The 24,528-nt window shown below is 35.3% G+C and overlaps 1 protein-coding gene across 1 annotated transcript; it reads left to right on the top strand.

Moving 5' to 3' along the window:
- Positions 1–13,163: 13,163 nt before the first annotated feature.
- On the top strand, positions 13,164–14,230 carry LOC131059721 (protein H2A.7). The gene is made up of 2 exons (XM_057992744.2): positions 13,164–13,431; positions 13,618–14,230. The coding sequence occupies exons 1-2, from the start codon at positions 13,252–13,254 to the stop codon at positions 13,831–13,833; spliced, it is 396 nt and encodes a 131-aa protein (XP_057848727.1). The 5' UTR covers positions 13,164–13,251; the 3' UTR covers positions 13,834–14,230.
- The last annotated feature ends 10,298 nt before the right edge of the window (positions 14,231–24,528 follow it).

The following is a 24,528-nucleotide window of genomic DNA, read 5'->3' on the forward strand; positions in this document are numbered from 1 at the left end:
ATTGGAGAATAATGATGAGTGGGATTATGAGAGATTCTAGAAGAATTAATTAGGTTGAGTAGGGATTAGGAAAATTGATTTGTAGGAATCACATGACTAGGTTAATTAATTAAAATTAATTAACTGAGTGGGTTTAGAGGAAATAATTATTGGAGGCACTTTAGAAGAACAAGGGAATAATTTATTTATTTGATAAATTGATTATTGGACAATAGCAATAGGATTAATTAAATTAGATTTAAATAACATCGGGAGGAATAAGTATAACATATTTAAATCAAATAATAATGTGAATAGGCTTAAATTGATTAAATATTAATTTAATTAAGTTTAGGTGTACATTTTGCCCCTCTTTGATATAGCGTCATGAAGTTATGCTATATTAAAGAAGAATAAAACATAGTGGAAGAAAAGGATAAGGACTAGCAACATGATGCCCTATTCATAAGATGAGGAAGAATGACGAGGAGGAAGGATGACGACGAAGTAGTTGTATGCCCCCTTGAGAGGACATGCGGGTTCAAAGAACACGGGTGTGCTCTCAAAATGGATGAGAAGACTAGATAATGAAAGGATGAAGATGATGAGAGAGGGAGTAAATGAATTGGAGTCTTGTGAATGAAATGAGGTAAAGGAATGATAAATGGATGGGATTTCTTGTTGAGAAAATATAGAGAGAAAACCTGGGTTTGATATTGCCATGGATAGTCTACACCATTGATTATAAGAACCAAGATGATACGAAGATCCGAGGCGTGGATTGATGCTCAGACAAACAAGAATCTCTTGCACACAACCATGCAAGTGTTGACAAACACTAATGCAAGGTTGTCAGTTCGTACAAGGAAAACCTTCAAACACACCGTGTCATGAAAACTATGCCCCATTATACACCAGCCAAGACATACCAAGATATAGGATGATCAAGGTAGTCATGAGAAAGTATAGTCCTAGGACACAAGATGAAAATCAAAGCGAAAAGGTCAAGCATGCAAACAACATGCACATGACCAATTGACATCTCTTGCCAAGAGTAGGACATGGATTTGGATAAACTGTCAAACTAGGGAAGGTTGCATCCCGATGGGCAGGAGATGGATTTGGATAAACTGCCAGACATGGGAAGGATTCATCCTGATGGGCAGGGTGTGGATAGATTGATGGATGACCAAAGACAAGTTGGATGTGCGAGGTTTGCAGATGAGAGGATTTTTATTTGGATTTGATTAGCATTGTATGGATGGGTATCTTGATTAGGCAGAAGTCAGTGTGAGCTCAGGTAGATGGGAAAAGCTTAGTCTGATGGATTGGATAGGATGAAAGAAGGATAAATGGTTAGATAGGATGAAAAAGGGGGATGGATTATTGAGAAGGATTGGATTGGGGATGGGATTAATGATTGAATTGGAAGTGATGAAGAATATGGTTGGATGAGATAGGATTAGATTAAAAATATAATTGGATAGGATGGGGTGGATTGGTGGATAGGATTTGATTGACTAGAACCAATGACAAGGGAGAACCAAGAATTGTTAAAAGGATGGATGAATGGGGGGAGATATTGTTTGGATAGGAGACAGGTGGATTGAGTGGATAGATATGGATAGGATATGGAGGAATAAAGGATGGCGGGGAGGATGATGGAGACCCAAGGACTATGTTGCAAAGGAGAAAAATGTCCCACTAAGGGTAGTGGAATTAAGGATGTAAGGATGGTGGATAAAGATGTACATGCGATGGAAGGATAATGTGTAATGGATATGGATGACAAAGGTATTAAGGCTTGTGTGCTCCAAAGCATGCATATACAATATTTCCTCTATATGATCAAGACCAAATATAAGAATGAAGGATTTAATTTGATAGGATGAGGGATATGATAGTCAAAATCAAAGATAGGAAAGGAGGACGAACTTAGATAGGATGTAGATAGAAGATAAGGAATGTGGATGGTAAGATTGCATAGATGAAGCTTGCCCCCAAGTGTAGAGTGCAAGAGGATGAGGGGATTACACATGATGCTTGCTTGCCAAGTTTTCATCATGGTACTTACCCAAGGCACCACAAGAAGTCATTTTCACCATTGGATGAAATGATTTTTCTTTACTTTTTTTTTTTGGAATAGTCTGGATGGATAAGGATGAGGATGAGTGGATATGGAAGATAGTCAAGCATCTAGCTCCATGGATGGTATCCCTTAGTATTGCTTTTAACTGGAGGCATGCTCATAAATGTTGGTAAAAGTAATTGGGGAGATGAAATGGATATTGGAAAATAGGATTTGCAAAGGATTGGACTAAAGGAATGGGATTGTGAAAAATGGATGGTGGATAATGGATGGGGTTCTGAAAAAATTGTGGAAGATCAACATTGGCACACACCTTGAAGGGTGGTGGAGTAGTGGAGGAGAGGGTTTTGTATTAGATGGAGGATAAAGTGTGGATTTTGGGACATAAAGACCAAAAATAGAAGAAGGGGATGAAGAAGTTGGGATGGTGGATTTTGGGACATAAGGACCCAAAATGGATTTTGAAGATGGAGGAGTGTTAGATGGAGGATTGGAGGAATTATGAATGGATGGAGCTTTTGGATTAACAATTTTGGATGCCAATTTGGATTTTACTTTGAGATGCATTTCTTCTATGAGTTGCTTGGGAATCCACATAGTTTTTTATTTTTTCTTTTGGGGCCTTTGTGGACTTTTTGATTTTTCGTTATTTCGGATCATATTTTTCTTTTGAGCATGTCATTTTGAGGGGACATTGTTGATCCTTTGATTTTTGTGGATTTTGAGCTTTATGCTTTTTAGATTGGCCATCCAAATTGCTTCCAATAGCAATGGGACGGTTGCATGAGGATGACGGGTTGATGGATTTTGTGGATGGGATGGTGGAGGGAGAATGTTGGAAGGGATTCAATGATGTGTGCCTTTGTTGATCTTGCTTAGGGGTTATTTGAGGTGTCGGGCTGGTGGATGGAGGGATGTAAGGACCCAAAATGGATGGAAGGAATGGAGGGTTTAGCAACATGATGATAGAATGAAGAGGGGAAAAAGATGAAGAAGGGATAAAGGAGGTTAGAATGCAAAGAAATCAAACAAGACACAATACAAATGCAAATAACCAAATTTATACCTTGTCTTTCACCTCTCCCTTGGATTGAGCTTGATGAAGTGAAGGCACCCCTTTTGATGCTCCACTTGATTTGCTCCTTGCTCGATGTGGATGTGGATTGCTCTCCTTTTCTCAACAAGATTAGGATTTGATAGGATTTGGGTTGATGTATTGTTGATGGATGAGGATTGTGGATTTGATTTGGATGAAGTATTATGGGGACATTATGATGACATGATAGGAGGAAGATAGAAGAGGATGAGAGGAGAAATTAGCAGCATGATGATAGAAGAATGGAAGACTCCTTTGTGAGGAAAAGAGGCTCCACTTTATAGATTGGAGGAGGCTAATGGAGGGCCAATATTGATTTGATCATGAGGGGATAAGATTGATTTAAGATAGTGGACATGGATCAAGGATACCTCGAAGGAATAAAAAGGAATATAAAATTCCTTGGGAAAAAAGGGGGAAAGGAATTTGAAATTTCAAAATGAGGATGCATAGGGGGATTCAAATAAATTTGAATTTCTTTGAGAGGCTCAATGTTGATGTGACATGAGTGGGAATTTTAAATTGGAGAATAATGATAAGTGGGATTATGAGAGATTCTAGAAGAATTAATTGGGCTAAGTGGGATTAGGAAAAGTGATTTGTAGGAATCACATGACTAGGTTAATTGATTAAAATTAATTAACTAAGTAGGTCTAGAGGAAATAATAATTGGAGGGACTTTAGAAGAATAGGGGAATAATTAATTTATCAAATAAATTAATTATTAGACAACAGTGACAGGATTAATTAAATTAGATTTAATTAACGTTGAGAGGAGTAAGGATAACACAATTAAATCTATTAATTATGTTGACTAGCTTAAATTGATTAAATATTGATTTAATTAATTTTAGGTGTGTACATTTTGTCCCTCTTTGATATAGCGTCGTGAAGTGATATTATAACAAAGAAGAATAAAAAATAGTGGAAGAAAAGGATAAGGACTAGTAGCATGATGCCCCAGTCATAAGATGAGGAAGAATGACAAGGAAGTAGTTGTATGCCCCCTCGAGAGGACATGCGGGTTCGAAGAACATGGGTGTGCTCTTCAAATGGATTAGAAGACTAGATAATGAAAGGATGAAGATGATGAGAGAGAGAGAATAAATGAATTGGAGTCTTGTGAATGAAATGAGATAAATAAATGATAAATGGATGGGATTTATTGTTGAGAAAAATATAGAGAGCAAACCTAGGTTTGATATTCCCATGGATAGTCTACACCACTGATTATAAGAACCAGGATGATATGAAGATCTGAGGCGTGAACTGATGCTTAGTCAAACACGTATGCCTTGCACACAATCATGCAAGTGTTGATAAACATTAATACAAGGTTGTCAAATCATACAAGGAAAACCTTCAAACACACCATACCATGAAAACTATGCCCCATTATACACCAGCCAAGACATACCAAGGTATAGGATGATCAAGGCAGTCACGAGCAAGTATAGTCCTAGGACACAAGATGAAAATTAAAACAAAAATCTCAAGCATGCAAAAAACATGCACATGACCAACTGACATCTCTTGCCAAGAGTAGGACATGGATTTGGATAAACTGCTGGACTAGGGAAGGATGCATCCCGATGGGCAGGTGATGGATTTGGATGAACTGCCGGACATGGGAAGGATTCATCCTGATGGGTAGGGTGTGGATAGATTGATGGATGACAAAAGACAAGCTGGATGTGCAAGGTCTGCAGATGAGAGGATTGTTGCTTGGGTTTTATTAGCACAATATGGATGGGTGCTTGGATTAGGCACAAGTCAGTGTAAGCTCGGGTAGATGTGAAAATCTCAGTTTGATGAATTGGATAGGATGGAAGAAGGATAAATGATTAGATGTGATGAAAAGGGGGATAGATGATTGAGTAGGATTGGATTGGGGATGGGATTAATGATTGAGTTTGAAGAGATGGAGAATATGATTGGATGAGATAGGATTGGATTAAAAATATAATTGGATATGATGGGGTGGATTGGTGGATAGGATATCTATGGACTAGAACCATTGACAAGGGTGAACCAAGGATTGGTAAGAGAATGGATGGATGGGGAGATTGCTTAAGTGAATGGATGGGGATAAGATAAGGAAGACTAAAGGGATGAAGAATAGGTGGAAGGGGGGATCCAAGAACTATGTTGCAAAGGAGGAAAATTCCCCAATAAGGGTAGCAAAATGAAGGATAGGAAAGATGGTGGACAATAATGAATGAGGTGGATGGATAATGTGTAGTGGATATGGATGGTAGAGGAATTAGGGCTTGTATGTTCCAAAGCATGCACAAACATTATTTTGCCTCTAACATGATGAAGACCAAGGATAAGAACGAAGGATTGCATTTGGATAGGATGAGGGATATAAGATGGAGGATATGGATAGGATAGTCAAGATCAAAGATAGGAAAAGAGAATGGACTTAGATGGGATGCAGATAGATGGGAGGATTGCATGGATGAAGCTTGCCCCCAAGTGTAGAGTGCGAGAGGATGAGAGGATTACACATGATGTTTGTTTGCCAATTTTTCATCACGGTACTTACCCAAGGCGCCACAAGAAGTGGTTTTCATCATTGGATGAAATGATTTTTTTTTTTTTTTTTTTTTTTTTTTTTTGATTTTTTTTTGTTGGTATTTTTTTTTTTTTTTTTTTATTTCTTTTGAATTTTTAGAATATTTTGGATGGATAAGGATGAGGATGAGTGGATACGGAAGATAATGGATGCGTGAAGGAGGATGGGAGGACTCAAGCATCTAGTTCCATGGATGGTATCCCTTAGTTTTCTTTGAACTGGAGGTATGCTCATAGATGTTGGTAGCCATAATAGAAATGGATAGGGGATGGAAGAGAAGAGTTTGCAAAGTATTGGACTAACGAAATGGGATTGTGAAAAATGGATGGTCGATAATGGATGAGGTTTTGAAAAATTTGTGGAAGATCAACATTGGCACACACCTTGAAGGGTGGTGGAGTAGTGGAGGAGAGTGTTTTGAATTAGATGGAGGATAAAGTATGGATTTGCGGACATGAAGACCCAAAATAGAAGAAGGGGATGATGGAGTTGGGATGGTGGATTTTGGGACATAAGGACCCAAAATGGATTTTGAAGGTGGGGGAGTATTAGATGCAGGATTGGAGGACTTATGAATGGATGGAGCTTTTGGATTAGCAAGTTTGGATGCCAATTTTGATTTTACTTTGAGATGCATTTCTTCTTTGAGTAGTTTGGGAATCCACGTAGTTTTTGATTTTTTTCTTTTGGGGCCTTTGTGGCCTTTTTGTTTTTTCTTTCTTTCGGATCATATTTTTCTCTTGAGCATGTCGTTTTGAGGGGACATGTTGATCCTTTGATTTTTGTGGATTTTGAGCTTTACGATTTTTATATTGGGCATCTAAATTGCTTCCAATAGAAGTGGGACGGGTGTATGAGGATGAAGGGTTGATGGATTTTATGTATGGTGGGATGATGGAAGGAGAGTGTTGGGAGGCATTCAATGATGTGTGCCTTTGTTGATCTTGCTTAGGGATTATTTGAGGTGATGGGGTGGTGGATGGAGGGATGTAAGGACCCAAAATGGATGGAAGGAATGAAGGATTTAGATTTGGAGTATAGGGTCCCAAAATGGATGTGGAAGATGAGGGATGGTGGGGTTTTGATTTACATGGAGGGCTTTTGGATTTAGGAGAAGTAGGAGATGTACCAATATCTTGAACGCTTCTTTTCCCAATAGGATATTTATTATTTCAGAAACAAGATGCGAGTCCATTTTGAGGGGGACGGGAGGTGGAAGGAGTTGTAGGCGGTTGAAGATAGCCGACTTGGATGAGAGTGATGGGATCTAGAGGAGGATTAGGTTCATGTGGGGGATCGAGATTATGCAGAGGATCAGGATTATGTGGAGGATCAGGAATGTGAGATGGATTGGGATCATGACACGGAGATGAAGGGATACTTTGATCTTGACTAGGGAGGGTATCATGAGATGGAGTGGGAGGGGTGATTGGGTCATGAGATGGAAGAGGATCATGCAATGGAGGGAGAACATTAGATGCAGGGATCACATGATCATGAGAGGAGGTGGAGGGTATGTGATCATTAGATGGAGTGGAGGGAGATGTATCATGATATGGAGAGGATTAAATGATAGCATGCTTTGGAACAAGCTTTTGGCATGTTTGGAGTTGTGGGGATCGTGTGATGGAGGAGGATACATAAGTTTCAATGTGAGTAGATGGAGGAATAGGGGTATCATGAAGTGTGGGGGATTGGGATTTGTTTTGAGGTGGATGGAGGACTTGAGGAGACAAGGCAACTTGATTTCAATAAGGGGATTTTGTCTCCTTTTCTAGCATATCTTGGATAAGATTATGGATGATGGAAATGGAGGATGTGGATGATACAGACTTTGGAGGATTAGGATTGGATGGAGGATTGGGATTGGATGAAGGATTGGGATAATGGATTGGGGGATTAGGATTAAGGCTTGGAGGACTATGGAGTAAAGGATTTGGATGGGGAGTTGTAATGAATATGCTGTAAAGGGATGGGGATTGTGATATGGATGGGAGGGGAGATGAAGGTATATATGTGGATAAGGGATAATATGGAGATACATATGGGGAATAAGATGGATTTCCCTTGTCAAAGATATAAGCAAGATAAGAGCTATGCTATAGATTGGGATTAGGTGCAATGTGTTGAGGTGGGATGGATGAAGGTATGGTAGGTGGATGAGATATTATGGGATCGACTTGGTAGGCAAGTTGAGGTGGTTCGTGAACTTCCATGAGCATCTGCTCACACCAAGCTTTAAAATTCTAGGTATCCATGTTGAGAATGAGGGACTAGATTGGAATTGGATGAATATGTTTTGGAGGAGAAAGATGACGAAGATGGTGATGGGGATTAGGTCTCAACTTTGAATGATGATGGATTGGATTTGATTGGATTGGGTTTGATTTGATTGGATTGGACTTGATTTGATTGGATTGGTCCTTGGTCCTTGGATTAGGACTTGATTGGATTGGATTGGATTGGATTGAGGACATGATTGATTTGGATTAGGACGACACCTTAGCCTTTAGATTAGGACTTGGATGGGAACTGATGATGGATTGGATTTGATTGGATTAAAGGATTGGATGATTGATTGACGATGGATTGGATAACCAGATTAGAAAGATGGATTGATTGATTGATTGGAATTTTGGAGATTTGATTGGATTGGAAGGAGAATGATTATGGAAAAATGGATAGATAATAGGAAGGAGAAAGGGGAAGGCTACCCAAAGTCGGATGAATGATTTGGACAAAAATATTGGTTGCGGAAGGATGATTGTTTGGATGGATGAAAGTGGATTGGGGATTGGAGAATTGCTTGGATAGATAGAAATGGATTAGGATGTGACAATGACAAGATAGAATTTGGAAAGAGGAAGGATTGATTTGTTGGAGGAAGGATGAACTTGGCAAGAGATATCAAGCAAATGGATACACGTTGACCACACATTATGCTATCCTAGGAAGTTGGATGAGGAGAAAAACATTTGCTTGTTGACTCGGGTACACACCCAATAGCTAATCAGGATACGGTCGTTGAGTCTCATGCAATGGATTTTCAACGTCGTGTTAGTCGACTCCAAATGCTAATGGGGGCACGATATGACAAGTCTCTTGGGGGAGTTACTATCTCCCTTGCACAAAGATTATCCACCTTTCGGAGGTGAACCGGGTAGTTTATATTCCTAGGGTTCTTAGTAAGGATTTTTTGTTCGAAGACTACCCTTTGTAGTCGTGCAAGCGCGATTGAGGCCTATAGCCCTACAAAGTACCAAGCACAATGGTCGTCACACGAGCGTGATTTAGACCTCAAGGGGCCCTACAAAGTGCTCGATATGAGTATAAAATCAAATACTCCATCCTCTGAGATTTTCATCTCAAAAGGCCTATTTAATATAGTGAGTTGGAATGCTTGGGTTTTAGCCGTACTCACTTGGGTCATTCCCCTCTCACCAAATTGGGAGGGCAGGCCCACTAAGGGTATGCACACAAAAATCTAGAAAGATTTGAGGGTCTGGATTTCTGATTGTCTATGTAGACAAGAGCATACTCTCCTACCTCTACACTTCTCCCAAACACATCAAACACATTGTTCTTTTACCCTTAATTAGATCTACGTGCCTAAGAAAAAAATTAAAAAGACACAATGTTTGGTTGGATCTCATTAGGAAACCTACAAAAACAATGGATTAGTAGTCACGTTGTTTGAGCAAGATAGTCTTTGGCAATCGGGAACTTGGACTAACGTTTTGCAAAAACAGTGGTTAAGTTGTCAAAAAGATCAAAAAAACAAAGGATAGCAAGAGGTTAAGATTAGCATTAACAAATTGATATCAAAAGACATCTACACCTCTCTGTTCCCAATACAACAAAACATAAAGCAAAAAATTGTACAATAAACCTTACTTCACCATACGACAAACCCTACATAGCTATGCGACAAACCCTACATAGCCATACGACAAACCCTACATAGTCATACGACAATTCTTAGAATTGCAGAAACTCGTACGATACCTAGAATCAACTCGAATGGGCTTTGGGGCTGGAAGCGTAACCTAGAACAAAACTCACAAATCTTGCAAAAAAAGATGTCAAATTAGGGACGTGGGTCCCATCGGGCTTGCCAGAATGAAGAGGGGAAAAAGACAGAGAAGGGACAAATGAGGTTAGAATGCAAAAAAATCAAACAAGACACAATACAAATGCAAATAACCAAATTTATACCTTGTCTTTCACCTCTCCCTTAGATTGAGCTTGATGAAGTGAAGGCGCCCCTTTTGATTCTCCACTTGATTTGCTCCTTGCTTGATGTGGATGTGGATTGCTCTCCTTTGCTCAACAAGATTAAGATTTGATAGGATTTGGATTGATGGATAATTGATGGATGAGGATTGAGGATTTGATAGAGGACTATGATAAAATGATAAAGATGTGATAGAGGGAGACGAGAGGAGAAATTACGAGCATAAGGATAGAAGAATGGAAGACCCTCTTTGAGAAGAAGAGATGCTTCAATTTATAGATTGGAGGAGTCCAATGGAGGGCCAAGATTGATTTGCTTATGAAAGGCTATGATTGACTCAAGATAGTGGACATGGATCAAGGATGCATTGGATAAATAAAAAGGAATATAAAATTCCATGGGAAAAGGGGGGAAATAAATTTGGAATTTCAAAATGAGGATGCATAGGGGGAATTCAAATAAATTTGAATTTCTTTGAGAGGCTCAATGTTGATGTGACATGAGTGGGAATTTAAAATTGGAGAATAATGATAAGTGGGATTATGAGAGATTCTAGAAGAATTAATTAGGTTGAGCAGGGATTAGGAAAAGTGATTTGTAGGAATCACATGATTAGGTTAATTAATTAAAATCAACGATATGAGTGGGTTTAGAGGAAATAATTACTGGAGGGACTTTAGAAGAATAGGGGAATAATTTATTTATTTGATAAATTATTGGACAATAGTGACAAGATTAATTAAATTAAATTTAATTAACACAGGGAGGAGTACAGATAACACAATTAAATCAATTAATTATGTTGACGGGCTTAAATTGATTAAATATTGATTTAATTGATTTTAGGTGTCTACACATGCAACTTGCCTTATTGTTGTGGCCGACTTTGTCCTCACCTTTGCAAATACCTCCACTGGATACGCAGGTCCCTCGCTTCGTGGTTCAACGACTTCTTGATTCAATCAGGGACATTCAACCTGAACGATCGAGATGATCTCAAAATCCCTTGCGACGCAGTGTTCACATCATGGATGCAACATGCATAAGAAAATAATCCAAAAATTTCAAATGATCATGTTATTGACTCTTTCTACTGGTTGGACATTATCTTTTAAAAAATATAACTTTTCAGCATACATGATGCAACGCCCGTAACCGCGAGATTTAAATTTTATTGTGTGCCTATAACTGCGAGAAGGGCCGACGAAGTGGTACCCACGTGGAAGATTTTCCGTCTAAACAAAAATGACAACATCGTCCACGTCATGGGACCCCAAGTTCTGTCTACGTCAACGATGGGTCCTGAGTACTGGGCTTATGAGATTTTGTCCGGACGACTGTGATGTACTATTGTATCATGCAGGGGCATAACATTTTGGAGCCGAATAGCTACAACCAGTCGGGAGTGGGGGTTATATTCGTCATCCTTGAATGCAAATTGTCTTCCTTTTTAACATGTGTTAGGGAGTTACTTTATAGAGAATGGAGAATGTTGTTGTGACGAGTGCAGTACACTTAAGGCAATATTTTTATGGTAGAGCACTAGCCTTGGGATAGGTGCCTACTTAGGGGAATTATGAAGCCAATGATGCCTTAATAGATAGTTATCTATCTTGATACTTGAGTAAATGCATTACAATGACAACACTTGTTCCCTTATAAGACCATATTTTTCATGGCACTTAGTTTTGGAAAACCATTTGTGGTTCATCCCTTCCTATTTCTCTTCATATCAGAGACATAAGATGGATGTTTTATGATGTATTATAACTCGAGTACTATCACACTATTAAAATGCTGATATATTAGAGAATTGAAATAGATTTTGTTGATGTAACACTTTTGTTTTGATTAATACAAGCTTAATATCACTTCAATATGGTGTTTTTTCTCAAAAGGGTTTCTGCATGTATATAAAGGTTTGTGTTCATTTGTTGTGACTCTTTATGCTATATTTTAGTTTTAATGTCTAGTCAGATATTTATCTATCTTTGATGGTCAAATTTGACTACTTTATGCATATACTTTCATTATAATTATTAGCTAGTTTCTCAACATGTGAATGGAGCGTGCTTTAAGATGCACAATCATTTTAGGATTCACATGCAATTCAAAGAGGCGACAAAATGTAATGGTGAAATTTGCATACCAATGTCATTTCGCATTTAGTTTTGTGTCCATTTTGAGTAAACAACTCTATACATGTACATAGTGACAAATGACACGATCTTATGCAAACACATGCTTGATTCAATTTGATATTATATGTAAGTACTTAAAGACATCTAATTCATCCATTCAAATAATCAAAATATCAATATGAAATAAACATCTATTATCGTTTGAGAGAACCGAAGGAGCAACTAATAGCAATACATTTGATTTGATGTGCTAAAGTAACAAATATGCATCATAAAGCCTATGCCTATTGTCTTAAATCTTTTTATAATTTTTTTTTACAATTTTTTGGGATTGGTCTAGGCAACTTGTTTGCTTGTAGTATAACAATGACCCTTTAAGGTATTTTAAAATACTCACAATCGCTAAATCTTTAGGTAACAAAGAGCAAACAGTTATTCATAAGGTAATAGACAAGGAATAATTCTATTAAACACAAGCACAAATGTGGACTTTGAGGAATCATATCCTTTCATGAATCTATCCTAGACCCATGGACTTGTTCTTTGACACAATTTAAATCAAGTGCAACTCTTGAGATACTTCATTTACTAAGAGTTAGTGCTCTTCGAACATTTATAAAATGACATCCATTTTTTTCCTAAAACAATAAAACTTCAATCCCCACACACAACTTTTCTAAATTAAAAAGTTGAAAACTATCACACACTCACACTCACACACATTAAAAAATTGAAAACTATCAAAACACAAAAGTTGAAAACTATAAAATTAATTAATACCACAAATACTTAATTGACTAAAAAAAAATTAAAATAGGTTAATGCTAAGCAAACTGAGGTTTTCTTCAGTTATATCTGACATAATTAAAAATACATCCAGAACACCGAACAGGTGGCAATTATATAGAAAGTTGACTAGACCCATTTGGAGGCGTAGATCAACATTCGCTTTTCTGGACCGTCGATTAGAAATCATTCACGACATCGATCCGTGTATTCGACGCGGATTGGTCAGTACCATTCTATATAAACCCTACCATTACCCCTTCCACCTTAAACCGAGGTAAAATAAATACTATTTCTTTGTCTACAGGAGAGCGAAGACAAAGAGCGCCGAATTTGAAAGCAGGAATAATGGCGGGCAGAGGAAAATCAGCAGAGGGAAAGAAGGCTGTCTCAAGAAGCTCAAAGGCAGGTCTTCAGTTTCCTGTTGGACGTATTGCCAGGTTTCTCAAGGCCGGCAAATATGCCGAGCGGGTTGGAGCAGGTGCCCCGGTTTACCTTGCAGCCGTTCTGGAATATCTTGCGGCTGAGGTATGTCGATTTGCAGAACCTTAATGACTGTTCGGTTGTTTTGAGTAAAAAATTGTTTGATATTTGTTTGATGAATGTCTTAGTTTTGCATCCGAGCTAAAAGAAAGTGTTATGTGGGTTTTCGAGGGTTTTCATTCTATGTTTTGGAGTATTAGGGCTTAATGGATTGGTATTGCTTTTTAACAGTTGCTTGAGCTGGCTGGAAACGCTGCAAGGGATAATAAGAAGACAAGGATCATCCCTCGTCATATTCAATTGGCAGTGAGGAACGATGAGGAGTTGAGCAAGCTTTTGGGAGCTGTTACCATTGCCAATGGCGGAGTTCTGCCTAATATTCATGGTGTTCTTCTGCCTAAGAAGTTGGGCGGTGCCAAGGGTGGGGCTGGTGAGGCCGAGGCCTGAGATACTTGTTTGATGAAATTTTATGGTGTTTGTGAACACCACCGCCTGTCGGAATTTTTGTTATTACTTAGTTTGATATATAAGAGATCTGTCTAGGGTTTGTTTACATGTAGTTTTGTTCCATATATGGAAGTGTTTCAAGGTAACTTTACCTGTAATTAATTGTACAGAAGTTTCGTTTGTTTACTTTCTCCGATTCAGCTTCACTGTTTTAGGGTTTGATGTTGTTTAATAGACGTGAATGCGATGATAAGCTAATCTTACCAGATAAAGCTAAAAGGGGATGCAGGCCTTTGAACTATCAATCTTTAAGAGTATTTTTAGTAGTCTGAGCGGACATTGTATGTAAATGTAGTTGCATAGTCTGTAAGAATAAAATGAGATATCTTCAAGTAAATCCTTTGGAACGAATTTCTTTGGAGCCATTTTTGTGCAATTAGACCTCTACTGTACTTTACTTTAAAAACAGTAGGTGTGGATGTAAAATAATGCCTGCATTTTGGATTCACAGCCTGAATTAGTGAATGTATGTTCGGTGTCATTCGGATTATTGTATAATTAGGGTATAATGTTATTTGAAATAATTATACTGTCGTTTGAAATATTTTTTTATTAAATATTTATAGCTGAATCTTTTAAGGATTTTGAATGTGTGAACGAGTTCTAGCCAATCTGTAAATGAAAATATATATGTTATTTAAACTAGTACTTGTCGTAGATTGAAAAATTAAGAATAAGTCTCCTGAATCTCTTGAATGATATATATTTTACTTTTTTCTATTGTGTCAATTTGTAATTATATAGACTCAAATGATGATTTCTGATTAATTTGGCAATCTTCTTTCTTAAAAACTGATTCCTTTAGTATTGGTTATTATATATTTTATTTAAAAACTGATTCCTTTAGTATTGGTTATAATATATTTTATTTAAATTATTTATAGTATTTTGAAAAGTTTTAATGTTAGTGACATCAAGCTTCCACAATCTATAGCAAATAGAAAATTGCCACTAGTTATTTATTATTATTTTTAAATTGTAAATATAATAAAGTATGTTTATAAGTTTCAAAAAATTGATATTACATGTACATTTTTTTAATTTAAATGTTAACATTAAATTCTAATTGTTTTCTGCTTTCTTAATTGTAAACATTGATATTTGATGTATATATAAATTTTGTTTATTTATGTCTTAACTTTTCTTTTTACTTAAAAAAACATCAAATATCAAAATAAGCTTTTGTGATAATCATATATATATATATTCTAAAACATATCTTTTATTATAAATAAAAGAATCTAACAACTTAATTATACTTGATAGTTATTTATAAAGTTTTAAAGTAAAATCAGCACTATTTTCATATAGATCATTACTATTATTTTATTAAACATTACTTTAAACATGATCTCATTTCAAAGCAGATCATTATAAAATATAAGAGTAGACACTTAATTTCATTGAATAGTTAATTATAGATTTTTCATTTAAGTAAACACTTAATTTCATTGAATAGTTAGTTATAGATTTTTCATTTTAGTTAAATCAACATTGTTTTCATATAAATGGTATATGTTTTCTTAAAAGACCACAAAGTTAGTATGCTCACTTTGCCCCCCCACCTCCTCACATTGGACCATTGGTATCTTATTACTTCTTTTATCATCATTGTCCAAATTTTAAGATCAATAACATGATAGTATTAAAACCAATTATCTATTAGTCATTACAATGGTAGCCTTTACAATGGAATTGTCATATTCATGACTAGTGCTATGTATCTTTTAGGTGAAAATCAATTTTCTATTAGTCATTTTAATAGAACTTTAACAAGGAAATTGTCATTCTAGACAAGTTCTTTAAAGTTATTTTTTGTTTAGAGTATATATCTTTTAAAAGTTAATTAACAATCTAAGGGAAAGGACCCAGTAGTTGTGCACCCTACCTTCGTGCTTCTTAAAATCTTACTTGGAAATTTCAAATCATTCTTTGTGCTTCTTAAAATCTTACTTGGAAATTTCAAATCATTTTGATTTTTTTACAGTAGCTTACTTGGCAAGTCTATTGCTTATAACTAAGGTTTCAGGGCCACATCATCAAATATGATGCCACATCGGCATGCTTTTTGCCAAGGTGTCCAAAATAGCCCCCCAAAAAAGTGAGACCAATAGGTGTGCAAAACAGACCCCAAAGTCGTGCAGTTGACATGGCATCACCTGATTGGTTACTGTTTACAATATTAGTACATTTCTTAACAACTATTGGTACATTTCATAACAATTGTTGGTACATTTCCTAACAAAAATTGATATTTTTCGTCTCAAACGATAGGTTTTATTTGCTCAATTTTTGGAACAAAAGGTATCAACAACCCTCACAACAATTGGTACATGCTCAGCTATTGGGTCCTTTCCCCTAGTCAATAATAGTATGGATCATCTAATCCTACCTCATCAAACAATCTATGAAGGATTTTATCAAATGACTATTAGTCAAGGATTATCAACATATAAGAGAGAAGGTGATGAGTCTTGCAATACCCACAAACCAATGCCATTGTTCTTTAATGAGTGCAAGTGTAATATCATTAGTAAAGTTACCAAACCAATTTTTATGAAGGTTATACAAAAGCCTCTTAGTACCATCTCTATTTAATGACAGGTTGCTACACCCAACACACATGCGTGCAACGATAACAAAGATTAGCCAAATCAATGTACAAAGAAAAACAACTAAATTCTATTATTTTCATGAAAATGAAATACATTATCTAGAAATTACAAACAACCTAATGGGCTTTCTTATTACAAAGATATATATTTCTATCAAGAAAATATGCAAGTTGGAGGCGCAACACTTTTGAACTGTCCTCTATAACCCCTATTTGCCTTTTTATATTGGAAAGTATAATTGCCTTCAAATTTTGTGGAGTGTAACTCCCATTTTGGGCACTAGAAGTCGAATTGTCCAATTGTCCATTTAATTGTTCAAGAAGATACTTTTTTTGGAGATTATCGAGTTTATTCTTTTTTTCATTGAACTATACTTTACTTCTTTGGATGGACACATTTGTTTAGTTCTTTGCATTCTTCTTTTTTTTCATTTTCCAATCCATTCTTTGGAGTGGTTTATTAATGTCGTCTCATGCTTAAATCCTCCAATGTTAGCTAATGTTTATATGATTCCCTTAATCCTTCCATACACAACCTTGGATTGAATGATCGCCTTAGTTCATAGCCTTGGCAATTTGGCATTAAGTTGTCATTGATGTCAACCGGTTTGGCTAGGTCACCGGTAAGTAAGAATTCGTGATAGGTATAAGAAGAGCAAGACAAAAGGAAGGCTACTGATAAATGTGACTTATGTCATCTACCGACAAATAAGGCTTACCGATAAGGCATAAATTGGGATGAAGGTTGTTTGTGTGTTATGAAGGTACAACAACTGGTGAACAAAACATAAAGGATGTTTGATGGTCATACCAGTAACAAACTAAACTGGTAGTCAACCTTTGTCGACAATGTATGTCAAACCGCCATAGGAATCCAAGCAAAGGTGGATGTTGATAAGCATGATAGTTGGATGCCAGGTGGAGGTATTGCACAGGTAGGTGGAGTGTGCATCGATGTAACAAATGGGTAAGCAGGTTCGCTTTTATGAGGAACCCGCAAGTCACGGAGGATGCCAGAGGATTGCGGCTCGAGGAAGGCAAGCTGGAAAAACAATTGCATTGATCTTGCAAGGAGATTTGATCTTTGTACCTGTTTGATGAAGGAAACAACAAAGCCATTAATGGCGAGTGACAGAGAAATGCATGGTGTAGACCTCCAGATTTAGAAAACGCACATTGTAATGCGAAGTTCTGGTGGTGATTGATTAATGTCATGAAGATCTTATCCCTGAAAAGCAAATCAAATCGTATTCGGATCAAGTTGGAGAAGGAAAACCTAACACGACAGTGTTTGAATGCGTTCTTGGCGGGAATTCACGATTATAAATCCATGAGCTCAAAACAAAAAAAAGGTTGATGCTTGAAGAGAAGAAGAAGAGTAAAGAGAGCTTGAGTGCAGAGAAGGATTATTTACCTTAGAATTTATTCTAAGAGAGTTGCAGAGTGAGTGAGCAGGCAAATCGGTGAGAGGGTTTAACTGGTAGTGATAGAGTACCAGTATAACTGTTGATAGTTGAGAAAACCAATAAGGTGTGGTTGAGCAAGGCAACATCCAAGTCTGACATAGTGAGTTGTGAGACTGTGAAAGAGAGAGAGAAGAGAGGCCAAGAATCAGAGAGAGTAATCTCATAACTGATAGTGTGAGATCCGACTGAGAAGAAAAGACCGTCAATCGACAATATCTTATTTGATCAAGAGTTGCAGAACTCATTTGCAACAAGAAGCTATAACTGTATCAAATTGTATTTCAATATACATCACTAAGTTGGAGCTTGGTGCAGGGGTTGGTGCCCTAAATCTTTGTAATTCAGTGTTTTACTCGTGAGGTTGGATTGGAGCAGTAGTCTCCAGGAGCATTTCTCACTGAGGTTTTTCCCATATTGGGTTTTCCTCGTACATCTGGTGTTGTGGGTTGCATTTGTGTGATTGTCCTTTCTGATTTCCTCATTTGCTTTACTGGTTTGATTGTTTAGTGCTTAAGATAACAACCGGTATTCTAAAGTTGCTTTAAAAGTTAATAAGATTAGGAACCACTGATTCACCCCCCTCTTAGTGGTACTTTGTGTTCAACATATAGAAACTTCAAGTTAGTTGACAATTTTAGGATATGTATTTTTTGGTAGCTTGAATAGGGAAATAGGACATTGGATTCCCTCTACTTCTCTTTTTGAGCATATATTTTGAACTTGTGACATTTCTACAAAGGTTGATGAGACAAAATTTAATTACTCAAATAATTGGGAATTTTTAAAGGTGTTCCACCAAAGCCACTTACCATGATGTCTATGAATGTAGGAATCTATACGTACCAAACAATCCACTTCTCATTTTCATCCATGGCTTGTAATATTCTTTTTGGTGAAATCATTTTCTAAATTTTGATGATATTGAGAATGAAAGAATCATTCCCAATTTGGAAATCTACTGCACCATCTTTGAATTCCCAATTGAGGATAGTACTCATATACTTCTTTATTCCACGTCTCTGTAGATCCTTTAAACTTTAGACCACTAAACTACAACCATCTAAGGTATCATGCAATGTGGAATTTCTTTAAATGTACAACATTTGTAAGTTGCTCATGTAGTTTATCTTTGACTAATTTTGTCTAATCAATGAAATCATTTCTTACAAGGATTTTATTTACATAACAAATCAAGAGGATGATGAATTTGGTTAGGATTTTTTTTCTTTTCATAATCTCTTTACACATTTGGTTATATTAGCATGAAAGTTTTCTTAGTAAACTCCATAGTGAGACTTACAACATCTTTTCTAAATATTGTGTCTAAATATTTAATAATATTTTTTAATCTATATTCTTGATCACACTATCGTTTTTATTATAAAACCTTTCACGAGTCATTCCTAAATCCATGGATTGCATTGATATTATGAAAGTTGCATCTTGAACAAGTCCACTCATCAAGTTATATAATCTATATCTTGCACCAGAATATTCTAAACCCACATGATTGATGTCCATATCTCTATAAATTCAGAGAGTCTGGATACTATCTTGGATGGGGCACTATACTTTTATATTTTTAATTCATCTTGGATGGAGAAGGCTCTCTATTTCAAGAACCTTGCCAAGAAAGACAAGTCTCAACACGTGTTAAGTTTAAAAAAAAATAAAATTATTTTTTATTTTTTTACTATTAATGCTAATAAATAAATGGTGGTGTTAAATTGAAACTTTAGAAATAATTCTCTTTAAGAAACTTATGGTTTTGTTTCTTGATTTAAAAGTCAATTTAGAAATTTAGGAATAAAGTATTTGGATAGGTTTATGGTTTTAAGGTCCAAAGGTTGGGTTATGGATTTAAAAGGGTTGAAGTTTAACTAGCTCAAAGGTTGAAAGTTTGAAATGCTAAGTTATAGACAAAATAAACAAGGCTTTCACCTTATTCACTTTGCGATTTTAACATCCCACTTGATATAATACACATTTAAAAATTTTCTTTAGAGATTTAAGATTGAATATTAAAGTTTAGAGTTTAGTTAAAATTTTAAAAATTTAAAGTTTCACTTTAGAGGTTTGAGATCCTAAAATCTAAAATCTTAGGCTTTGCAAAAAAGTGGATCTAAAAGGTTTCATAGATTTTGGTTAATCAATTATAACTTTAGGGCTAAAGACTTTGAGAAATTGGAGACCAGAGTTCAAGAGGCTTAGACTTATTCTCACCATCATTTCGAAAAATATTACCTTAACCTCAAAATATTAGTTTCCAAGATTATGAGATTGAGATTTTTTATACTTGATTCTTTTGGAGTTTAAGGCTTTAGCTCAAATCTCGCTATTACATTTGTTCTAAAGAATTTCTCATCCAAACTTGAAGTTTGATTTATTGAAGCTTCAATTTCCAAGATTTACTTGATTTGTTGTTGCTTTCATTTTATAATTTAGAATCAAAATTATTTCAATTTCATATTCTAAATTTACTCATTGATTTTCATATATATTACTTGATTTTGAAAATTTGAAAAACTATTCTTGGGGTTCAATGTGTAACAAAACCCTCTTTACAAAGATAACGCTAACACTTTGAGAACATACAACACAATATTTTCTTGAAAATTTCTAATACTTTAAATCTTAAATCAATCTCAAATAGCCCTAAAATAATAATGATTACATATTCATAACAAAACCATAATATACTCCTCAATCCCTAAATGATAAAAAACAAAGAAAACAAAAAATAGAAGACCATTGAAGAAAAAACATAGAAAACAAAAACCATGATGTTATATCTCCTAGCCAACATGATAAAATTGTAATTCAAGGAGCCAAGAAAATTTAAATGGATCCAATTTATCTAGACTCTAATAAAAATAAAAATGGACAAAAGATGAAACATCAAGGTTACAAACCTATCTACATGTAAGGGCGAATCAATGCCCACCTACCCATACTTATGGTTCAAAGTTTGAGGAGATCAAAGCCTCGTGAAGGTTTTGAAATTTAAAGAAAATATTTCTACAAGTTATATGGGATTAAATATTGACTCAGAGTTCATACTGCAACACCTTGTGTGCTCAGAGTCCAAAACTATTTAGGTTTGGACCTTCAACACTTAGATGAAAGTTGTACTTTTCAAATTTTGATAGGATATCCCCTTTCATTTAATTTCAATAAAAATATTGTCTTCCTTACATTTTTGCACTTAGGGTTTGGATTTTGAGACTCTCAAGGTTCAAGCCCCAAATGAGGATTTTCAAACTTGCAAAAAACTAAGAGAAAGGTATAATTTTTTTGAAGGGATAAAACTCAACCTCTTTGACTTAGGGAATGGGATCAATTTTCTAATTTATGTTCCCCAAAACATAGATGAATACTCAAATACTTCCCAAGATGCTTTCTAATATTCACATGAAAACTAATTGAATCTAAATAAATGTCATTGACAAAGACCCGACCATCCAAACAAAAGAGTATACCAAAATATGACCAAAGTAAGATACCAAAATATGACCAAAGTAAGATGGACAAATGGATGAAAAAGGAAGAAGATTCAAAATAGAGGGTCACCAATTTTGCAATAAAAATAGGGGCATGTAAAACTTTGTCCCCACATGAAAGGTTGAGTTCCTTGCTAGGCATATGAAACTCTAACTATAAAAAACATGTCTAGTAGATGCAACCCCACATCTAAACAAAAACTGAATTTGGAGTTTGTTGATCAAGCTAATACAACTCTATAAGATTTATCACCACTTAATATTTAGATAATTTTGTACTTTCCTTTCACCACTCCATATCACATAAATTGAATATCGCCATAATTATTCCCTCAACTTAAAAAGATCCCTTCCAAACCAATATAGTCTCATGCTTATCAATACTGCCATTATAACAAATCTTTCTTTTGAACATCCATTTAAAACTAACAAGTATCCAACCATTAGGAAAGGGTACTAAGTCCCATGCAATATTTTTTAAAAATGAAATCATGTCTCCATCCATAGTTGCTCTCTAGAATTCAAAATCATCTATAGCCAATTCATTTTTCATATTTTTAGGCTCATATGCATAAGGCAATCAAAGACAAATATATCTTATAAAGAGTATACATGCATATTTATTGTCTATGCTAAAAGGACCTCCTCAATATTTTTTGTGGAGGTTCTACCTTTCTTTAAAGCATCTAAACTATCTAAGCACTTCTCCTCTTTAGGTTCTTCGTGAGAATTTGGTTCAAATTTCTTATTTTTAGGGTGTAGTTGAACAACATATTTCTTTATATCCTTTTTTTGTTGCAAGCATGCAGGAGAAGGCTTATTCTCTCTAAAAACAAGACACTATTATACAAGATCTATTAGCCATAAGATCCCAAATCCTGTACTCTTTCACACCAACACCATAGTTGATGAAGGTACACATAATTAACTTATTATCTAGTTTTAACTACCTCTTCCTTGGCACACGAGCATATGCCTCAAAACCAAAAACACAAAGATGCTATGATGAGCATTTTTCCTAGCCAAGCCTCCCTATTTAGAAGAGCTATTATGAAAGATCTATTGATCAAATAATGATCCATAGAAACCACTTCTACTCAAGACTTTCTATTTCAAGCTAGTTATACCAAACATACTCCTATCCCTCTCCATCAGTGTCTTTTTCATTTTTTTGTAGCTCTATTCTACTTATGGGTACACGGATTTGTCTTATGTCTCTTTACCCCATGATCCTTATATAATTTTTTAAAATTTTCCAAATCAAACTCATCACTATTGTTAGTTAGCAAAATCTTATCCTTCCTACTAATTGAATTTTCTACAAGAACCTTAAACTCTTACAAATAAATGAATACTTAAGATTTACTTCTAAGGAAATACACCTATTTCCTTCTAGAGTAATCTTTTATGAAAGATACCTAATATAAATATTTTAAAATTGAAGGAATATTGATAGGATAAAAAATATCAAAATTAATTAGAGCCAATACGCTAGAAATTTGTGAGAGCTCTAGTAAAAATGAATAAATTTCTTTCCACATATGTAATGTTCATGGAAATCAAACTCAATAAGACAATCATTCAAACCCTCTATGAGATTTTACTTTTTAGGGTCTTTATACTCTTCTCACCTATGTGGCCCATTCTCTAATACCAATTTTTTTTCTTCTCTTTAGGTAACTTTGTCTTTGAAGAAAGATACCCCTAAGATACCAAAAAAGCACGACTAATAGAAGTAGATGCAACACTCCTCTTTTCTGATGGTGACAATATAGAATATAAAGATATCTTTACTATAAGGTAAATAATTCAATAAACTATGCACACATCTAGCCAAAATAGTGTATCAACATGAATACCTTTAGTAGTCACCATATCTCCTTGCACCATCTTACTCCCTTCACTAAAGAAAACAACTTACAAACCTACATTACTAAGATTACTAAGTAAAAGTATATTCTCTAACGTATCAAGGATATGAAATATACCATTCACCCCCTTTACACATCCATTAGAGAATCGAATCAAAACTCTTTCATGATCCATAATCTTTAGGTGATATTCATCTCCAAGGCACACCTTTTCATTATCATATTATTCATATAAGCAAACTCGATGTGAGGTCATATGGAAAGAAGCTTCAAAGTTTACCAACTATGCACTTTTTGATACATGTATTTCCAAGACTATGCTAAAGGCATAATTATCTTGAGGATAATTTTTGGACTTACTATCATAATCATGTTTCTTTTTTCCCTCACAATCTCTTCTAAAGTGCCTTTACTTTTTATACTTCCAACAATTATCCGTGGAATTTCTTGGAGATTGTAAATTTGAGTTCAAATTTGTCCTCTTTCTTGTCTTTTTTATTGCCTTTATTTTTAGTCTTCCATGAATAGATAGGGCCTCCTTAGTTGATTCAAAAGTTTTTCTCTATATTTCATTTAAAATTAATGATGAAAATACCTCATCCATTTCGAGTTTGGAGATAATAATATTTATTTCCACAACCAAGTGATCCCATGAGTTTGTAAAAGAACATACAAATTCATGTATGAATCCCACTCTTCTATATTCACTTGGATGGAGTGCAACTAGATAAAAAAAAGAGTAAAAAAATAGGTGCTTGACCACAACACCATTCTCCATCTTGAGAGTATACAGTTTGTTTCTTAGGAAAATTCTATTACTTGGGATTGAGATTCTTTAAAGAGTTGCAGTGGTTGCTTATTTGTGTACATTCAAAAATATAAAGTCTACCAAATAGAGCCTAAGGAGGCCTTTCACTATCTATTTTGTCTCAATATTCTTGTGATTTAGTACTAGGTTTGGATATGGACACTGCAACACATTGATATCAATCCATAAGCATATCCTCCATCTTGAGATTCCAAAGGTCATCATTTATGCTTGAGAACTTCTCCATTTATATCCTTGGCATGCATTTTATTTTGGTTGTAACAAGATCTTGTAGAAAAGCTCCTAGTGAATCCAAGAATAGTGCAAAGTATTGCTATCCCTAAGACCTAGACTATGAGGTGAGTAGGGTCTAATA

This window comes from Cryptomeria japonica, chromosome 3 (assembly GCF_030272615.1).
Source record: "Cryptomeria japonica chromosome 3, Sugi_1.0, whole genome shotgun sequence".
NCBI lineage: Eukaryota > Viridiplantae > Streptophyta > Pinopsida > Cupressales > Cupressaceae > Cryptomeria > Cryptomeria japonica.